The sequence below is a fragment of the Stomoxys calcitrans genome, chromosome 4, assembly GCF_963082655.1.
Source record: "Stomoxys calcitrans chromosome 4, idStoCalc2.1, whole genome shotgun sequence".
NCBI lineage: Eukaryota > Metazoa > Arthropoda > Insecta > Diptera > Muscidae > Stomoxys > Stomoxys calcitrans.
In genome coordinates this window covers 128824100-128842402 of record NC_081555.1, presented here as the reverse complement: position 1 = coordinate 128842402, position 18303 = coordinate 128824100, and the positions used below count along the sequence as shown (strand labels likewise).

General features: G+C 41.5%; 1 protein-coding gene across 5 annotated transcripts in view; it reads left to right on the top strand.

Annotated features, from left to right (window-relative positions):
- LOC106090321 (palmitoyltransferase ZDHHC8) overlaps positions 1 to 18303 on the top strand; it is a 274028-nt gene that overhangs the window by 228667 nt on the left and 27058 nt on the right. For 3 of the 5 annotated variants that reach the window (XR_009398216.1, XM_059368274.1, XM_059368275.1), the window contains exons 7-8: positions 200 to 444; positions 11678 to 11869. Coding sequence is in view for 4 of the 5 variants with exons in the window: in XM_059368274.1 (XP_059224257.1) it covers positions 200 to 444; positions 11678 to 11869 (437 nt within the window). In the remaining variant the exon portion in view is untranslated. Of the gene's footprint in view, positions 1 to 199; positions 445 to 11677; positions 11870 to 12420; positions 12686 to 18303 lie in introns of those variants that run through there. The other 2 variants (XM_059368277.1, XM_059368276.1) reach the window with 2 other exon arrangements.

The following is an 18303-nucleotide window of genomic DNA, read 5'->3' as shown; positions in this document are numbered from 1 at the left end:
ATCTACATATCGTTATTATGTTATTATTACATTAATCTATTTTAATTAATGTCTAACGTCATTTATTATAATTATGTTATCATTTTACATATGTATGTACATTGTTTGTTGATGTTGTTGTTGTAAGTTAATTATGGACAGGTGACATTGTTGTATTAAAAACCCCCATATGTGTTTATATGTCTATTCATCTGAACAGTTATCGCCCGGTCGAGAATGTTCCGATACTGATATGGAACCACAAGCATCACAGAGTCAAGATTGTGAGCCCACACCGCCATTACAACGACACAATTCAACCAATTTCTTCTTGCCTCCCATGGAGAATGTGAATGGGACAATATCAACGGGTCAGGGTAATGCTGGCCAAAGCAATGGTGGCGGTGATTCGCCACGACATATGCGCATGTACCATCCCAGGCATAGTCCTTTAGCAAGACAAAGGTAAGAGTGAGGGGAAATATTATTTACAAAAAAAAAAAACAAAAAAGCCAAGTTTAGTTGAATTTTCCAAAATGTTTTTCTTTAAATATTCACAAATATCAAAAATTGAAAGTGAAAGCCCACGATCCACAATGCTTTCTTGTTTTTAAATCAGCTGTTTCCCTGATTAAAAACAGCTGATTTTACTTATCAAGCGAACGCAAGTCAAAGTGGTTCTATGAATATATATCCCGAATTTTGTAGTTGTGTTAATTTTTTCCACCTCTTTTTAAGGAAAAAAAAAATCAATTTACAATAATTTTAATAATCGATAATTTTTTTAATCAGCTGTTTCCCTGATTAAAAACAGCTGATTTTACTCATCAAGCGAACACAAGTCAAAGTGGTTCTGTGAATATATATCCCGAAATTTGTAGTTGTGTTAATTTGTCCACCTTTTTTTTAAGGAAAAAGACTTTCAATTTACAATAATTTTAATAATTTAAAAAAAAAATAAGAATTCACGCTTTAATTCACAAAAAATTAAAAAAATTAATTTTAATTTTTATGATAGTGTTTTTTATAACCACCACCATAGGTTGGGGGTATACTATCTAGTCATTCCGTTTGTAACACCTCCAAATATTCGTCCATGACCCCATACCTAGAGATGGGCGATGGGTAAATACCCAAAAGGTATTTACCCGGTAAATTGGGTAAATACCCGGGTATTTCCCATTTTTACCCAAAAGCTGGGTATTTATAATTTTCCAGATATCTTGGGTATAAAAACATTTTGCTAACAATTTTTGATGGTTTCGTATTCTTTGTATATAAACCTGATCTTCTGATCTCATAAAATCGGATTTTAGTTATATATAGCCGCTATATGAGGCCACCGTAGCATAGAGGTTAGCTTGTCTGCCTATGACGCTGAACGACTGTTTTAGAATCCTGGCGAGACCATCAGAAATATAATTTTCAGCGGTGGTTTTCTCTCCTAATGCTGGCAACATTTGTGAGGTACTATGCCATGTAAAATTTCTCTCCAAAGAGGTGTCGCACTGCGGCACGCCGCTCGGACGCGGCTATAAAAGGAAGGTCCCTTATCATTGAGCTTAAACTTGAATCGCACTGCACTCATTGATATGTGAGAAGTTTGCCCCTGTTCCTTAGTGGAAGGTTCATGGGCAAAAATTTGCAATTTTGCATAGCCGCTATATAGACCAATCTCCAGACTTAAAGTCTTGAGGCAATAAATTGATAATTTTTACATCCGATTTCGATGAAATTTGGCACAGTGAGTTCTGGTAGACCCCTTCCCATTTCTGTGAAGTGCTATTCAGATTGGACTATATTTTTATATAGCTGCCTTATAGACCGACCGACCGATCTCTCGATATAGGGTATAGAGGCCATAAAAGATCAATTTTTGACCCGAATTCGATGAAATTTGGCACAGTGTGTTCCGGTAGACCCATGTTTGGATATAGCTGCCATATAGACCGATCTCCCGATATAGAGTATTGAGCCCATTAAAGGATCACTTCTCATCCGATTTTGATGAAATTGGAAACAGTGCGTTCTGATAGACCTCTTCACCTTTGCGTTGAACATCGTCCAGATCAGACCATATTTGGATATATCTGCCATATAGACCGATCTCCCTATATGGAGTATTGGGCCCATAAAAGGAGCATTTTTCATCCGATTTAGATGAAATTTGAAACAGTGCGTTTTGATAGACCTCCCCACCTTTGTGTCGAACATCGTCCACATCGGGCCATATTTGGATACAGCAGCAATGAAAAATGCTCCTTTTATGGGCTCAATACCCTATATCGGGAGATGGGTCTATATGGCAGCTATATCCAAATGTGGTCCGATCTTGGCGATATTCGACGACACGGTTTAGAAGGGTACCAAAACTCGCTGTGCCAAACTTAATCGAAGTAGGATGAGAAATGCTCCTTTTATTGGCTCATCACACTATATCGGGAGATCGGTCTATATGGCAGCTATATCCAAATATGGTCCGATCTGGACCACATTCGACAGAAATGGGTAGGGGTCTACCGGAACACACTGTGCTAAATTTCCGGTAAAGCTAGCCGCTTGAAATTTTACACATATACTTAATATTGATGTAGACCCTTTGGGAATGCATATGGACCATATGCATTGAGATTTAGATATAGCTCCCATATAAACCGATCTCCCGATTTGACTTCTTGAGCCCCTGGAAGCCGCAATTGTTGTCCGTTTTGGTTGAAAGTCAGCATGTAGTGTGCTGTTATGACTTCCAACAACTATGCTAAGTACGGTCCAAATCGGTCTAACCTGATGTACCTCCCATATAAACCGATCTCCCGATTTAAATTCTTGAGCCCTTACAAGCCGCAATTTTTGTCCGATTTGGCTGAAATTTTGCATATAGTGATCTGTTTTGACTTCCAGCTACCGTGCCAAGTATGGTCTAAATCGGTCTATAACCTGATATAGCTTCCGTATAAACCGATCTCGCAATTTGACTTATTGAGTAATTTTTGTCCGACATGCAACGATCCGGGAAAAGTACAGCTAATAAGCAGGGTTGTCGAGTTTGGTTAATGTGGTATTTGTATCATAGAAGCGTTTTCGCTATTAAAACGATTCAAATAAGATAATAAATTTATCCATAGTGGTGGGCAACCACTATGTTTAAATTCCTCGGCGTTCATTAAGCAATCATTTTTTTTTTTTCTTAAAAAAAGCAATCATTTGTTATTAAAAATTTAAAAATTAAATATATTTATGTTATTTAATCTTAACGTAACATTTTGTTAACAACTTGTTTTTATAACACTTTGTTATATATTTTAATATTAATTTTCTTTTATAACATGATAATGCAAATTTTCCCATGAACATTCCACTAAGGAACTGGGGAAAACTTCTCAAATATCACCGAGTATTGTCCGATTCAAATTTTAAGCTCAATGATAAGGAGCCTCCTTTTTATAGCCGAGTCCGAAAGGTGTGCCGGAGTGCGACACCTTTTTGGGGAGAAGTTTTAACATGGCTTAGTACCTCACAACTGTCGCCAGCCCTTGGAGGGGATAACCACCGCTGAAAAAAAAATTTTCTGGTGTTCTCGCCTGGATTCGAACACAGGTGTTCAGCGTTATTGACGGACATGCAAACCTCGTCCATATATTGTATAATACGATTTTTATGCTGTCTGAAGGGGTTGTAATGGAGAATATGTAGAGGTTAAACAGTACCGGAGATATCACTCCACCTTGGGAAACTACCCGTTTCAGTCTACGGTGTTTCGACTTCTTATCCCTAAATTCCACAAATTACTTGCAGCCACACAGATAATTCACCACCCAGCGTTTGATGCCTGGCTGGAGGAACGTGTTGGAGATGTCCTAAATATTTTGACATGGCTGACCGTGTCAAATACTTTCGATAGGTCCAGACCGCCCTATCACATAGCCTGAGCTGATTGAAGCCACAGCAAATGTGTGCGGTGATGGCATGCAAAGCTGTTGTTTTGCTATGCAATCTTCGAAATCCATTATGACACCTAGCGAATGGAAATTCTCCAACAAGTCTCGTGAGGGGTTGTCTCTCAACCGAGAGATGAGAGATCGGTCTGTACGACTCCTCCTTACTCGGGTCCTTTCCGGGCTTCAGTAGTGGAATCATTTTGCCTATTTTCCAGACATTATTATAAGAGTGTTCAGAGACAGGATAAGGACTGTTGTAAGGTACTAAACTCCGGGTAGATGCAGAGTCTGCAGCATCAATGTAGGGATTCCGTCAGGGCCCAACGCCTTGGATGACTTGGCGCCACGTGTGACATTTGTAACTTCGTCCACGATTGTTGTTGTTGTAGCCACATTTTCATGTGAAGGTGGCGAGCAAGCTCGTTCCGGTCCAAAGGACCGGTCGCCAAGGAAAAACTGAGGCCATTGGTTAATTAAAGGTGCCAATAACTCGCCTTGTCATATCGAGCATCATAGGCACTCAGTATTTGGGCAAGAGCCGGTGCCGCCCGACTTCTCACTGAGACTCTTCGCTCGATACTGCTGGTTGTCCACGACTGCCGTTGCAGCTACTCCGTATGGAGCATTCCACTATTCGCAACCTGGGGACGCGCAATTAAGCATCTCGTGACAGCAATGAACACCACACAAATCGGACCTCCATGTTCTAGCATGTGTGGTACTCACAGCTATCCCGTGCCAGCAGTCTTCGAAATCCATACTGATGCGCGGCGAATGGAGATTCTCCAACAAGGCTCGAAAGGAGTAGTCTCTCAAGCTACTTGGCTAATGGTGAGAGAAGAGAGATCGGTCTTTACGACTCCCCCATACACGCGACCTTTCCGGGCTTCAGTAGAGGTATCACTCTGCCCATCTTCCAGACATCGGGTACCTTATGTTAATGTTCAGATACAGGTTAAGGTCAATTGTAAGGTACTCAACTCCGGGTAGATGCAGATTCTTCAGCATCAGTGTAGAGATTCCATCGGGGCCCAACCCTTTGGATGACTTGCCGCCATGGATGACATTTGTAACTTCGTCCACCGTAAATTGTGATCTGCCTTATCACTCTCGGGATACTCAATAAATTGACGATTGAACACCTGGCGCATCTCTTCCAATTAGACACAGTAACGTCGCCAAAAGTGGCTGAGGTCCTGTAATACCATTCCGCGGGGTTCGAGGGTGTCTTCCTCGTAAACCACACAGCTTGCCTAAACCGGTACCTTAAGTACATTGCTGCAAGTGTTCCAGCCACAAATTCCGCTTATGTTTATTAACTACAGATTCGGCTCGCTGATTCTGGGTTAAGTGCGGTCCGTTCAACGTATCCCATCCCTCTCGTCTGCGAGTACCACTGCCTGCTCCGGGAAATTGGGACGCATTTGGGGTATTCGACCGGCTGGTATAAGGGGAGCGGCCACAGCCAGCCACAAATTCCGCTTATGTTCATTAACTACAGATTCGGCTCGCTGATTCTGGGGTAAGTGGGGTCCGTGCAACGAATCTCATCACTCTCGTCTGCGAGTACTCCTGCCTGCTCCGGGAAATTGGGACGCACTTGGGGTATTCGACCGGCTGGTATAAGGTGAGCAGCTGGTTTAAGGTGAGCAGCTGGTTTAAGGCGAGCAGCTGGTGCGTTAATGATGTCTTGCAATTCCCTCTCGGCAACTAGCTCATTTGAGGGGGGTATCTGGTCACAGAAGCGGCGGTGGGTGTACTCTCTGAAACCTCTGCTTCTACTGATTGATAAACAGATAAACAGAGGTTATGAAGTTGGGCGATGGTGAGAATTATGGGGGGTGATCTAATCCAGGCTACGTCACTCAGTAGATAAGGGGATGCAATGAAATGTCTGGAGAGCTGCTACACCTCCTCGTAATCCTAGTGGGTGTATCCTCATTCAACATGCAAGACGTGAAGCCTTCCATCTGCCCTGCCTAAGCTGATCTCATAAAATCGGATTTTAGTTATATATAGCCGCTATATGAGGCCACCGTAGCATAGAGGTTAGCTTGTCTGCCTATGACGCTGAACGACTGTTTTAGAATCCTGGCGAGACCATCAGAAATATAATTTTCAGCGGTGGTTTTCTCTCCTAATGCTGGCAACATTTGTGAGGTACTATGCCATGTAAAATTTCTCTCCAAAGAGGTGTCGCACTGCGGCACGCCGCTCGGACGCGGCTATAAAAGGAAGGTCCCTTATCATTGAGCTTAAACTTGAATCGCACTGCACTCATTGATATGTGAGAAGTTTGCCCCTGTTCCTTAGTGGAAGGTTCATGGGCAAAAATTTGCAATTTTGCATAGCCGCTATATAGACCAATCTCCAGACTTAAAGTCTTGAGGCAATAAATTGATAATTTTTACATCCGATTTCGATGAAATTTGGCACAGTGAGTTCTGGTAGACCCCTTCCCATTTCTGTGAAGTGCTATTCAGATTGGACTATATTTTTATATAGCTGCCTTATAGACCGACCGACCGATCTCTCGATATAGGGTATAGAGGCCATAAAAGATCAATTTTTGACCCGAATTCGATGAAATTTGGCACAGTGTGTTCCGGTAGACCCATGTTTGGATATAGCTGCCATATAGACCGATCTCCCGATATAGAGTATTGAGCCCATTAAAGGATCACTTCTCATCCGATTTTGATGAAATTGGAAACAGTGCGTTCTGATAGACCTCTTCACCTTTGCGTTGAACATCGTCCAGATCAGACCATATTTGGATATATCTGCCATATAGACCGATCTCCCTATATGGAGTATTGGGCCCATAAAAGGAGCATTTTTCATCCGATTTAGATGAAATTTGAAACAGTGCGTTTTGATAGACCTCCCCACCTTTGTGTCGAACATCGTCCACATCGGGCCATATTTGGATACAGCAGCAATGAAAAATGCTCCTTTTATGGGCTCAATACCCTATATCGGGAGATGGGTCTATATGGCAGCTATATCCAAATGTGGTCCGATCTTGGCGATATTCGACGACACGGTTTAGAAGGGTACCAAAACTCGCTGTGCCAAACTTAATCGAAGTAGGATGAGAAATGCTCCTTTTATTGGCTCATCACACTATATCGGGAGATCGGTCTATATGGCAGCTATATCCAAATATGGTCCGATCTGGACCACATTCGACAGAAATGGGTAGGGGTCTACCGGAACACACTGTGCTAAATTTCCGGTAAAGCTAGCCGCTTGAAATTTTACACATATACTTAATATTGATGTAGACCCTTTGGGAATGCATATGGACCATATGCATTGAGATTTAGATATAGCTCCCATATAAACCGATCTCCCGATTTGACTTCTTGAGCCCCTGGAAGCCGCAATTGTTGTCCGTTTTGGTTGAAAGTCAGCATGTAGTGTGCTGTTATGACTTCCAACAACTATGCTAAGTACGGTCCAAATCGGTCTAACCTGATGTACCTCCCATATAAACCGATCTCCCGATTTAAATTCTTGAGCCCTTACAAGCCGCAATTTTTGTCCGATTTGGCTGAAATTTTGCATATAGTGATCTGTTTTGACTTCCAGCTACCGTGCCAAGTATGGTCTAAATCGGTCTATAACCTGATATAGCTTCCGTATAAACCGATCTCGCAATTTGACTTATTGAGTAATTTTTGTCCGACATGCAACGATCCGGGAAAAGTACAGCTAATAAGCAGGGTTGTCGAGTTTGGTTAATGTGGTATTTGTATCATAGAAGCGTTTTCGCTATTAAAACGATTCAAATAAGATAATAAATTTATCCATAGTGGTGGGCAACCACTATGTTTAAATTCCTCGGCGTTCATTAAGCAATCATTTTTTTTTTTTCTTAAAAAAAGCAATCATTTGTTATTAAAAATTTAAAAATTAAATATATTTATGTTATTTAATCTTAACGTAACATTTTGTTAACAACTTGTTTTTATAACACTTTGTTATATATTTTAATATTAATTTTCTTTTATAACATGATAATGCAAATTTTCCCATGAACATTCCACTAAGGAACTGGGGAAAACTTCTCAAATATCACCGAGTATTGTCCGATTCAAATTTTAAGCTCAATGATAAGGAGCCTCCTTTTTATAGCCGAGTCCGAAAGGTGTGCCGGAGTGCGACACCTTTTTGGGGAGAAGTTTTAACATGGCTTAGTACCTCACAACTGTCGCCAGCCCTTGGAGGGGATAACCACCGCTGAAAAAAAAATTTTCTGGTGTTCTCGCCTGGATTCGAACACAGGTGTTCAGCGTTATTGACGGACATGCAAACCTCGTCCATATATTGTATAATACGATTTTTATGCTGTCTGAAGGGGTTGTAATGGAGAATATGTAGAGGTTAAACAGTACCGGAGATATCACTCCACCTTGGGAAACTACCCGTTTCAGTCTACGGTGTTTCGACTTCTTATCCCTAAATTCCACAAATTACTTGCAGCCACACAGATAATTCACCACCCAGCGTTTGATGCCTGGCTGGAGGAACGTGTTGGAGATGTCCTAAATATTTTGACATGGCTGACCGTGTCAAATACTTTCGATAGGTCCAGACCGCCCTATCACATAGCCTGAGCTGATTGAAGCCACAGCAAATGTGTGCGGTGATGGCATGCAAAGCAGTTGTTTTGCTATGCAATCTTCGAAATCCATTATGACACCTAGCGAATGGAAATTCTCCAACAAGTCTCGTGAGGGGTAGTCTCTCAACCGAGAGATGAGAGATCGGTCTGTACGACTCCTCCTTACTCGGGTCCTTTCCGGGCTTCAGTAGTGGGATCATTTTGCCTATTTTCCAGACATTATTATAAGAGTGTTCAGAGACAGGATAAGGACTGTTGTAAGGTACTCAACTCCGGGTAAATCCAGAGTCTGCAGCATCAATGTAGGGATTCCGTCAGGGCCCAACGCCTTGGATGACTTGGCGCCACGTGTAACATTTGTAACTTCGTCCACAATTGTTGTTGTTGTTGTAGCCACATTTTCATGTGAAGGTGGCGAGCAAGCTCGTTCCGGTCCAAAGGCCCGGTCGCCAAGGAAAAACTGTGGCCATTGGTTATTTAAAGGTGCCAATAACTCGCCTTGTCATATCGAGCATCATAGGCACTCAGTATTTGTGCAAGAGCCGGTGCCGCCCGGCCTCTCACTGAGACTCTCCGCTCGATGCTGCTGGTTGTCCACGACTGCCGTTGCAGCTACTCCGTATGGAGCATTCCACTATCCGCAACCTGTGGACGCGTTCTGTAGTTAGCAAATAAGCATCTCGTGACAGCAATGAACACCACACAAATCGGACCTCCATGTTCTAGCATGTGTGGTTCTCACAGCTATCCCGTGCCAGCAGTCTTCGAAATCCATACTGATGCGCGGCGAATGGAGATTCTCCAACAAGGCTCGAAAGGAGTAGTCTCTCAAGCGACTTGGCTAATGGTGAGAGAAGAGAGATCGGTCTTTACGACTCCCCCATACACGCGACCTTTCCGAGCTTCAGTAGAGGTATCACTCTGCTCATCTTCCAGACATCGGGTACCTTATGTTAATGTTCAGATACAGGTTAAGGTCAATTGTAAGGTACTCAACTCCGGGTAGATGCAGATTCTTCAGCATCAGTGTAGAGATTCCATCGGGGCCCAACCCTTTGGATGACTTGCCGCCATGGATGACATTTGTAACTTCGTCCACCGTAAATTGTGATCTGCCTTATCACTCTCGGGATACTCAATAAATTGAAGGTTGAACACCTGGCGCATCTCTTTGAATCAAACACAGTAACGTCGCCAAAAGTGGCTGAGGTCTGCTCATCTTCCAGACATCGGGTACCTTAAGAATGTTCAGATACAGGTTAAGGTCAATTGTAAGGTACTCAACTCCGGGTAGATGCAGATTCTTCAGCATCAGTGTAGAGATTCCATCGGGGCCCAACCCTTTGGATGACTTGCCGCCATGGATGACATTTGTAACTTCGTCCACCGTAAATTGTGATCTGCCTTATCACTCTCGGGATACTCAATAAATTGACGAGTATCCCGAGACCTTAATTACATTGCTGCAAGTGTTCCACGCACAAATTCGGCTTATGTTCATTAACTACAGATTCGGCTCGCTGATTCTGGGTTAAGTGCGGTCCGTGCAACGTATCCCATCCCTCTCGTCTGCGAGTACCACTGCCTGCTCCGGTAAATTGGGACGCACTTGGGGTGTTTGAGCGGCTGGTATAAGGCGAGCGGTTGGTATAAGGTGAGCAGCTGGTTTAAGGTGAGCAGCTGGTTTAAGGCGAGCTGTTGATATAAGGCGAGCGGCTGGTGCGTTAATGTTGTCTTGCAATTCCGTCTCGGCAACTAGCTCATTTGAGGGGGGGGGGGGGGGGTATACGGTCACAGAAGCGGCGGTGGGTGTACTCTCTGAAACCGACCCAATCGGCCTTCTACAGATTGATAAACAGAGGTTATGAAGTTGGGCGATGGTGAGAATTATGGGGAGGTGATCTAATCCAGGCTACGTCACTCAGTAGATGAGGGGATACAATGAAATGTCTGGAGAGCTGCTACACCTCCTCGTAATCCTAGTGGGTGTATCCTCATTCAACATGCAAGACGTGAAGCCTTCCATCTGCCCTGCCTTAGCTACGTCCCGCTGGTTGCTGTGCAACCTGATGGAAATTTGTCCCGTTTGTCATCATTACAAACAAGTGAACTCAACTTAGAACCAAATCGCGGACATTTCAGTTGCCTGTTAAAGGCTTATAGTTACCACAGGAACTTATTTTTATACCCACCACCGAAGGATGGGGGTATATTCATTTTGTCATTCCGTTTGCAATACATCGAAATATCCATTTCCGACCCTATAAAGTATATATATTCTTGATCAGCGTGAAAATCTAAGACGATCTAGACATGTCCGTCCGTCTGTCCGTCTGTCTTTTGAAATCACGCTACAGTCTTCAAAAATAGAGATATTGAGCTGAAACTTTGCACAGATTATTTTTTTGTCCATAAGCAGGTTAAGTTCGAAGATGGGCTATATCGGACTATATCTTGATATAGCCCCCATATAGACCGATTCGCCGATTTAGGGTCTTAGGCCCATAAAAGCCACATTTATTATCCGATTTTGCTGAAATTTGGGACAGTGAGTTTTGTTAGGCCCCTCGACATCCCTCGTCAATTTGGCCCAGATCGGTCCAGATTTGGATATAGCTGCCATGTAGATCGATCCTCCGATTTAGGGTCTTAGGCCCATAAAAGCCACATTTATTATCCGATTATGCAGACATTTGGGATAGTGAGTTGTTTTAGGCCCTTCGACATCCTTTGTCAATTTGGCCCAGATCGGTTCAGATTTGGATATAGCTGCCATATAGACCGATCCTCCTATTTAGGGTCTTAGGCCCATAAAAGCCACATTAATGATCCGATTTAACTGAAATTTGGGACAGTGAGTTGCGAAAAGCCCTTCGACATCCTTCGTCAATTTGGTCTAGATCGGTCCAGATTCGGTATGAAAGGTGGTTTACATATATACCCGAGGTGGTGGGTATCCAAAGTTCGGCCCGGCCGAACTTAACGCCTTTTTACTTGTTATTCCTAAAATATAACTTTCGCATACTGAATACATTGACTTAAACTGAAAATGTGGAAAATTAAAGAAAAAACAAACACCCTTACTAAGCGTTGCTCTTTTTCCATTTTCTTTTTGCATTAACTGAAATAGGGGATTGGATCCACAGCGTGGTTTCAATGATGCCATGTCACCAGATAATCCAAATCATATTAGCCAACAACAACAGCTGCAGCAGCAACAAGCACAAAATCGCACGGGGACAACGGCTACACCCACCATGCAACAACGCATGAAACCTTTGGGTGTAGCCACACCACTCGTTATGGCTAGTCCAGTTAGAAGGTAAGTGCTTTTAATTCAATATTTCCCAAAAAGCAATGCATTTCAATTCGCTCCACAAAATCACTGCCACCCCATCCTTCAAACAAAATCTTTGTACATGAAAAAAAAAATAATTTTAAAACTTTAATAATCACAATCGCCACAACCATCACCTATACACTTGTTTACCTTAAGATTTAAAAAAAAAAAATTCAAAAAAAAGAAAAAATCTATATAAAATTATTTATTTTTTATAAATATTTTGCTTTATTTATTTTTCTTCATTTTATCTTCTATGTTTACTCTGCAAACAAATTTCAACTGTAATACAAAAATTTTTTTAATTTAACCCTGTTTTTTGCAAAAAAAAAAAAACACAAACCCTCAAACCTGCTACACACTTCCTCATCCCCAAACCTCCAAAATATGATTTTTATTCTATCTCCAAATAATTTATACCATGTCTTGCCTTACCATTTATTCCCGCATTAAACAACAACTACACACATTTCTTTTCAAAATATTTCAAATTAAAATCATTTACAAAAACACAAAAAAAAACAATTTTAAAGATGGACATAGCTGGAGTTTTCTACGTTTTCTTTGTGCCAAAATAATCGGTAATTAACAAATTTTAAACGGCATTTTACTCTCAGTGTGTGTGTGTGTTGTTTTTAGGCAAATTAAATCGAATTTCCTCAAAAACCAACGAAATAAAAAATCAATGTTGGCAACGAACTATGCAGAAAATTTATTGTTTTATGGTGTTTTAACAAAAAATGTGTGTTTGAAAGAAATTAAAAAAGGTTTTGAAAATAAATGCACCGCCCTAAAATATGCTTTGGTAGTTTGTTCTTGTATATGTGTATGTAATTCTTACCTTAGATAGAGTTTCTTGCAACTTTGGCAATGATGTACTATTTGTTTATAATACATTTCTCTAACCAACAAAATATTTACCAATAGTTGATTTAAACGAGTTTATTCTTGCATTTATTTTGGTTTTCTCATATAAATCATTGGTTTAACCTTATGTTTTCTTTTCTGCCAGAGATGTTAAAAAGTGTTGCATATATTTAGGCATTCTTAGTTATTTTTCCTCTGACAGGAAATTTGAGTTATTTTAAATTTGATTTTAAATGATATAAGAATGTGATAATAAATTTGGCTTTCTGCATAAAGTTAGAGTAAATTACCACAAGATTATTTTTCGCTTAATTAAAACTAAAATTTATTAAAATTTATATTCAGGTATTAATGACAAATAAACTAAATCCTTCTAAACTAGATGGGTTGAAGAGCGCAAGACTTGTAAGCTCGAGTGCTAGTTCCTTCGCTCAGAGATCTATTGTGATTTCCTCTACTTCTGTCGACGGTTTTATTCAGGATACCTTCTCTTCTTCATCTAGACGGTCTGACAACTCACCGTCTCCCACTTAAGGGTGATTTTTGAGAGCTATAGGAAAGTTTTTCCAAAAAAAACACCGGAAATTTAGAAAAATTTATACTTATTTAAATCGTTAGACGGTCCCTATAATTTAATGCTTGAAGATAATTTCATGCAAATGTCCAAAAAGTCCATTGTTTGGCGTGCTCTATGGCATGTACAAGCTCTTGCATTTTGGAAAAAAAAACATTGGATATCATCTCACGGTAGCCCTAACCATTCACAGTTACGTTACGATTCGCATCATCTTTGAAGAAGTACGGTCCAATGATGCCACCAGCCGATAGACCGCACCGAACTGTGACTTTTTCTGAATGCATTGGTAGCTCTTGCAATGCTTCTGGCGGATATTCACTCCAAAGTCGACAATTCTGCTTGTTACGTACCCATTGGGCCGAAAATAAGCTTCGTCGATGGAATAGAAAAAGCGCGTGAAGTACTGGTTTAAACAGCTCACGCACGTTCCGGACAGCACCTATTGATATGTGAGAAGTTTGCCCCTGCTCCTTAATGGAATGTTCATGGGCAATTTTGCAGTTGCATATATAAGCAGCCCACTCCTGTCGTTGATATCCGAACTTCCCCATATCTGGTTGTTGTTGTAGCCATATCATGTGGAGATATCGATCCTAGTTTAGCTCCTAAAGATGAATATGCTAGTTCTGGTCCATATGACCAATCGCCGCGTGAACATGGTGGCCATTGGTCAAAGCTGTCCAGTTTTTCATTGAGACTCTTTACTTGATATCGCTGATTGTCCGCGACTGCATTTGCAGCTACTCCGTATAGAGCATTCCAATATCCGCAACCTGTGAACGATAACGATGAACACCACACAGATCAGTGCTTAAAGCTATAAGCTGGGTTGTGCTCACAGTTATCCAGTGCTGGGATGCGCCATCACTAGTGATGTGCATTAGCATCACTTTCCACCATGAGGCTATTTTTGTCTGCAGAATCGGCTTCAACCAGCAACTGAAGGCTTGAAAGCGGCATCTCTGAATCTTGTGTCATATATAGGGAAGCCATCCAATAATCAAACTTATCAAAAAAAAAAAACGTTAGAACTACTCCTTGCAAGAATACAGGCTCTTTGTCTCCCATCCCCCATACTCATGAGTAGTTTAAATCGAGGAATTCTTAGTTCGCTGAATCATTTCTCCACACACCCATGTTTCGTAGATAAGAACAACGTCAATTCCTTCTGCCATAAAAGGACCTTTAGTGCTGCCGAACGTCTTTACAATGGTGGAGATTTATGTACAGCAACCGGATTCTGTTTTTCCACCACTGTTGCGTTAGCCTCGTGGTCTGAGCCCAACAGGATTTCCTAATCACAAGATTCCTTCAATCTTGTCATGATGAGTTTCCTTACTCATCTAGGGGCAGTTGAGAATGCATTGGAACCACTCTTTCTCATTCGTGAAAGTGGTCGCGTTTGCTGATGACGAGGCAATTGCGGTTAGGGGAAAGTTTCTCAGCACTCTAAGAGATATACTTAAGGAAGCTCTACATGCAACAGCAAAGTGAACTACCGAAAGTGTTCAGGAGATACAAGTTACCTACAGTGGAACCTGTCTCCTTGGGAGGAGAGAATGTTCCATTTACAGAAAGCGCGAAATACCTTGGTGTTTTGCTGGACAGGAAATTGAATTCAAATCCAACATTTTGGAAAGGACAAGAAAGGCAACTCTGGCCCTATACACCTGCAAGAGAGCCACTGGGAATAGTTGGGGGTATGCAGTATGGGTATGCAGTTGACAGACCTATGCTATATGGTGTTGTGGTATGGTGAACGGCGCTTCAAAAGTCCACCTACTGCTCAATACTTAACCGAATCCAAAGGATGGATTGTTTGTGCATCACAGCCGCATTGAGGACGACACCATCCGATGCACTGAATTTAATGCTACATCTTATGCCTCTGGACATTGTAGCTACCCAAATTGCAGCGACCACTGCCGTGAGTTTAAGGGAGCTTTCTCATTGGTCATATGGCGGCTACGGACACTGTATTATTCTTGATACAATATCCGATGTTCCAGGCAGCGTGGATTATACCCTACCTGGGCCGCTTTTTTAATAAAGTACTGTTCCACTATTCCTGATAGAACCGATTGGAACTACGACATCCCTGGTAACAGAAGTTACATAGATTTCTATACGGATGGTTCCAAACTAAATTACCAGGTGGGCTTTGGGGTGTACTCTAAAGATCTAAAAATGGTCATATCGAAAAGATTACCCGACCACTGCAGTGTGTATCCAAAGGAGATCCTTGCAATTAAGGCATAAATATCTTCTCAGGCAGCCAGGTAGCCATTATATCCCTGGATAATGTCTTTCTGAACACAAAAACCGCCCTCGACTCTCGCAGATCTCTCAACGAGATGGCTGAACAGTTCAAAATTCACCTGTTCTGGGTGCCGAGCCACTTAGATATCCCAGAGAATTGTAAAGCAGATATGAACATTCGCAAGTTTTATTTGTTTTTTTTTTTTTTTCTTCCCATGAACATTCCGCTAAGGGACAGGGGAAAATTTCTCAGATATCAATGAGTGTAGTCCGATTCGAGTTTTAAGAGGTGTCGCACTGGATGTGTCGCACTGGAGGTACCGCACTGCCATGTAAAGTTTTGGAGAGAAGTTTTACATGGCATAGTACCTCACAAATGTTGCCAGGAAAACCACCGCTGGAAATTTTTTTTGATGGTATCGCTAGGATTCGAACCCAGGTGTTCAGCGACATTGACGGACATGCTAACCTCTACGCTACGGTTGCCTCTAATTTGCAAGTAATTGGGTTTTTTAAACTAGAAGGCATCTTCCTTCTTTTGTTCCTGTGATATCACAATGGACGAAAACGTTTAAGTGAGTCTGATGCCAGACAGCCACCTAAACCTAACCTTTCTCATTTGACTGGACACTTACGGTGTGGACGATTCCTCTTGAGAAGCCTCACCAGCTACTGCTGTCGAAGTACCTTTTGAGTTCCGTCCTTCCCCGTCGGCGCACACATAGAGCCCAATCCAACCGTCTCGACGCCTTCCTTCCCCTCCTCTTCTAATTGTGACAGGGAAATTTTCAATCTCCTGCAATCCGCCAGATTTAAGAGATGTGGTCGATAGTCCCTCAGACAAGTGTTTAGCAAAAACTGCTGAGTCGACTCCTGATTCCCCAACCCTACCGCTTTTAGTGGGTAGTGGAGCATAAGTAAAATTCAGATTTTGCCCATGAACATTCCACTAAGGAACAGGGGCAAATTTCTCACATATCTGTGGACACTTTTTTTCTTCTTTTAAATCCCTTTATTTTATTTATATTTAGTTAAAGTTTAAGAGTAAAGTACAATAAAATGTTTGATATCAATAGAAAAGTAAAACAGTAATCAATGTAAACTAATGGAATGGCGTTCGGTTTTAACTCGCGTCTTTACGTCGTCACGGCTGCGGATAGACTGATTTCTGTGTGCTTCGCTTACTCGTCTTTGTGTTTACCAAAGCCAAACACACATACATTCAAACTTTTCCCACAATTCGGCCATCCTGCGGGGAATTCGTCTCGAATTCTTCATCTTCGCCCTCAAAATCGCACCACCTCTTCATGTATTCTGCACAAGTTGTAGTTTTCATCGGTCCCTCACCAGAACCACGTTTGAAAACATCGTAGGTATCATTTGGCTTTACCCTCATCACTTCGTAGGGTCCCAAATATTTCGGTTTCAGCTTAAGGCCTGGACCAAATTGCGTGCGCTTTATAGCAATTAAGTCACCCTTTTGGTATTTAGTGGCCTTACGTCGTCGTAGATTGTAATACAATCTGTTTTCCTGTTGGACTTTTAAAATTTGCTCTTTCGCAGCTTGTCTGTAAAAGTTTCTTTCCTCAACGAAATTCGAATTCAGCTCATCCTCAATCATCTTCAGAATTTCAGATTGTTCGGGAGTCCTCATCTTTACTCCAAACATTAGTTCAAAAGGTGTAGTGCTAATACTTCTGGAAATTGTCGAATTTATGACTTGCTGTACTTTTGCAACGTGTCGATACCACTTTGCAGGGTCATCCATACTCAACTTTGACAAAACGGCTATAATCGTCGAGTTCAATCTCTCAATTTGCCCGTTGGCTCGTGGCAAGCCCGTCGTTATCAGGAAATGTCTGATGTTCTCCGTCTCACAATACAGTTTGAAGTCCTCTGAGGTAAAAGCAGTTCCTCTGTCCGAAATTATTTGATGGGGATTTCCAAATAGAACACTTTGCGACTTCAGCTTAGATAAAACTTCGTTCGTCGATGTTGTCTTTGTTGGGTACAACCAACAGAACTTTGTGAAGGCGTCTATCACGGCAAAAATATGTTTATACTGTTTGCTAGTTGATTCCAATGGTCCTAGATGATCAATGTGGTAGGTATGCAATGGTTGAAACTCTTTCGGTAATGGGTGGAGTTCGCCCTCCTGTTTTCCTTTTTTCCGGTTAGCCATTATGCATGGAATACAATTCTGCAAATGATATTTGACCTTCTCTTCTAATTTGGGTATATAATACTCCCTTCTTATAATCTCTTTGACTTTGTCTTTGGCAAAATGCCCTTTCTCATGAACAGCTCGTATTACTTCCCTCTGCATTCCCTTAGGAATCACCATTACCTCATAGTCATCAACATACCTGCACAAAATATTTCCTTTCATGAAATAGTTATCATGAACGTCTTTTTCTTGAAGAATGCTTATAATTGCCAATAACTCATCGTCTTGTTGTTGAGCTTTCTCCAATCTGGTTAGTAAACTATCCTCCACTATCGTCATTATTGGAAATCGGCTTAATGAATCGACATGTTTCATCCTTACACCACGTCTATGCTCCACTTCATAGTCGAATTCTTGCAGTAGCAACACCCATCTGGCAACTCGTGTACATAAATCTTTTTTCTCCATCGTCTTGGTGAATGCATTGCAGTCGGATACTATTTTAAAATGAATTCCAAGTAAGTATACTCTGAACTTCTTCAGTGC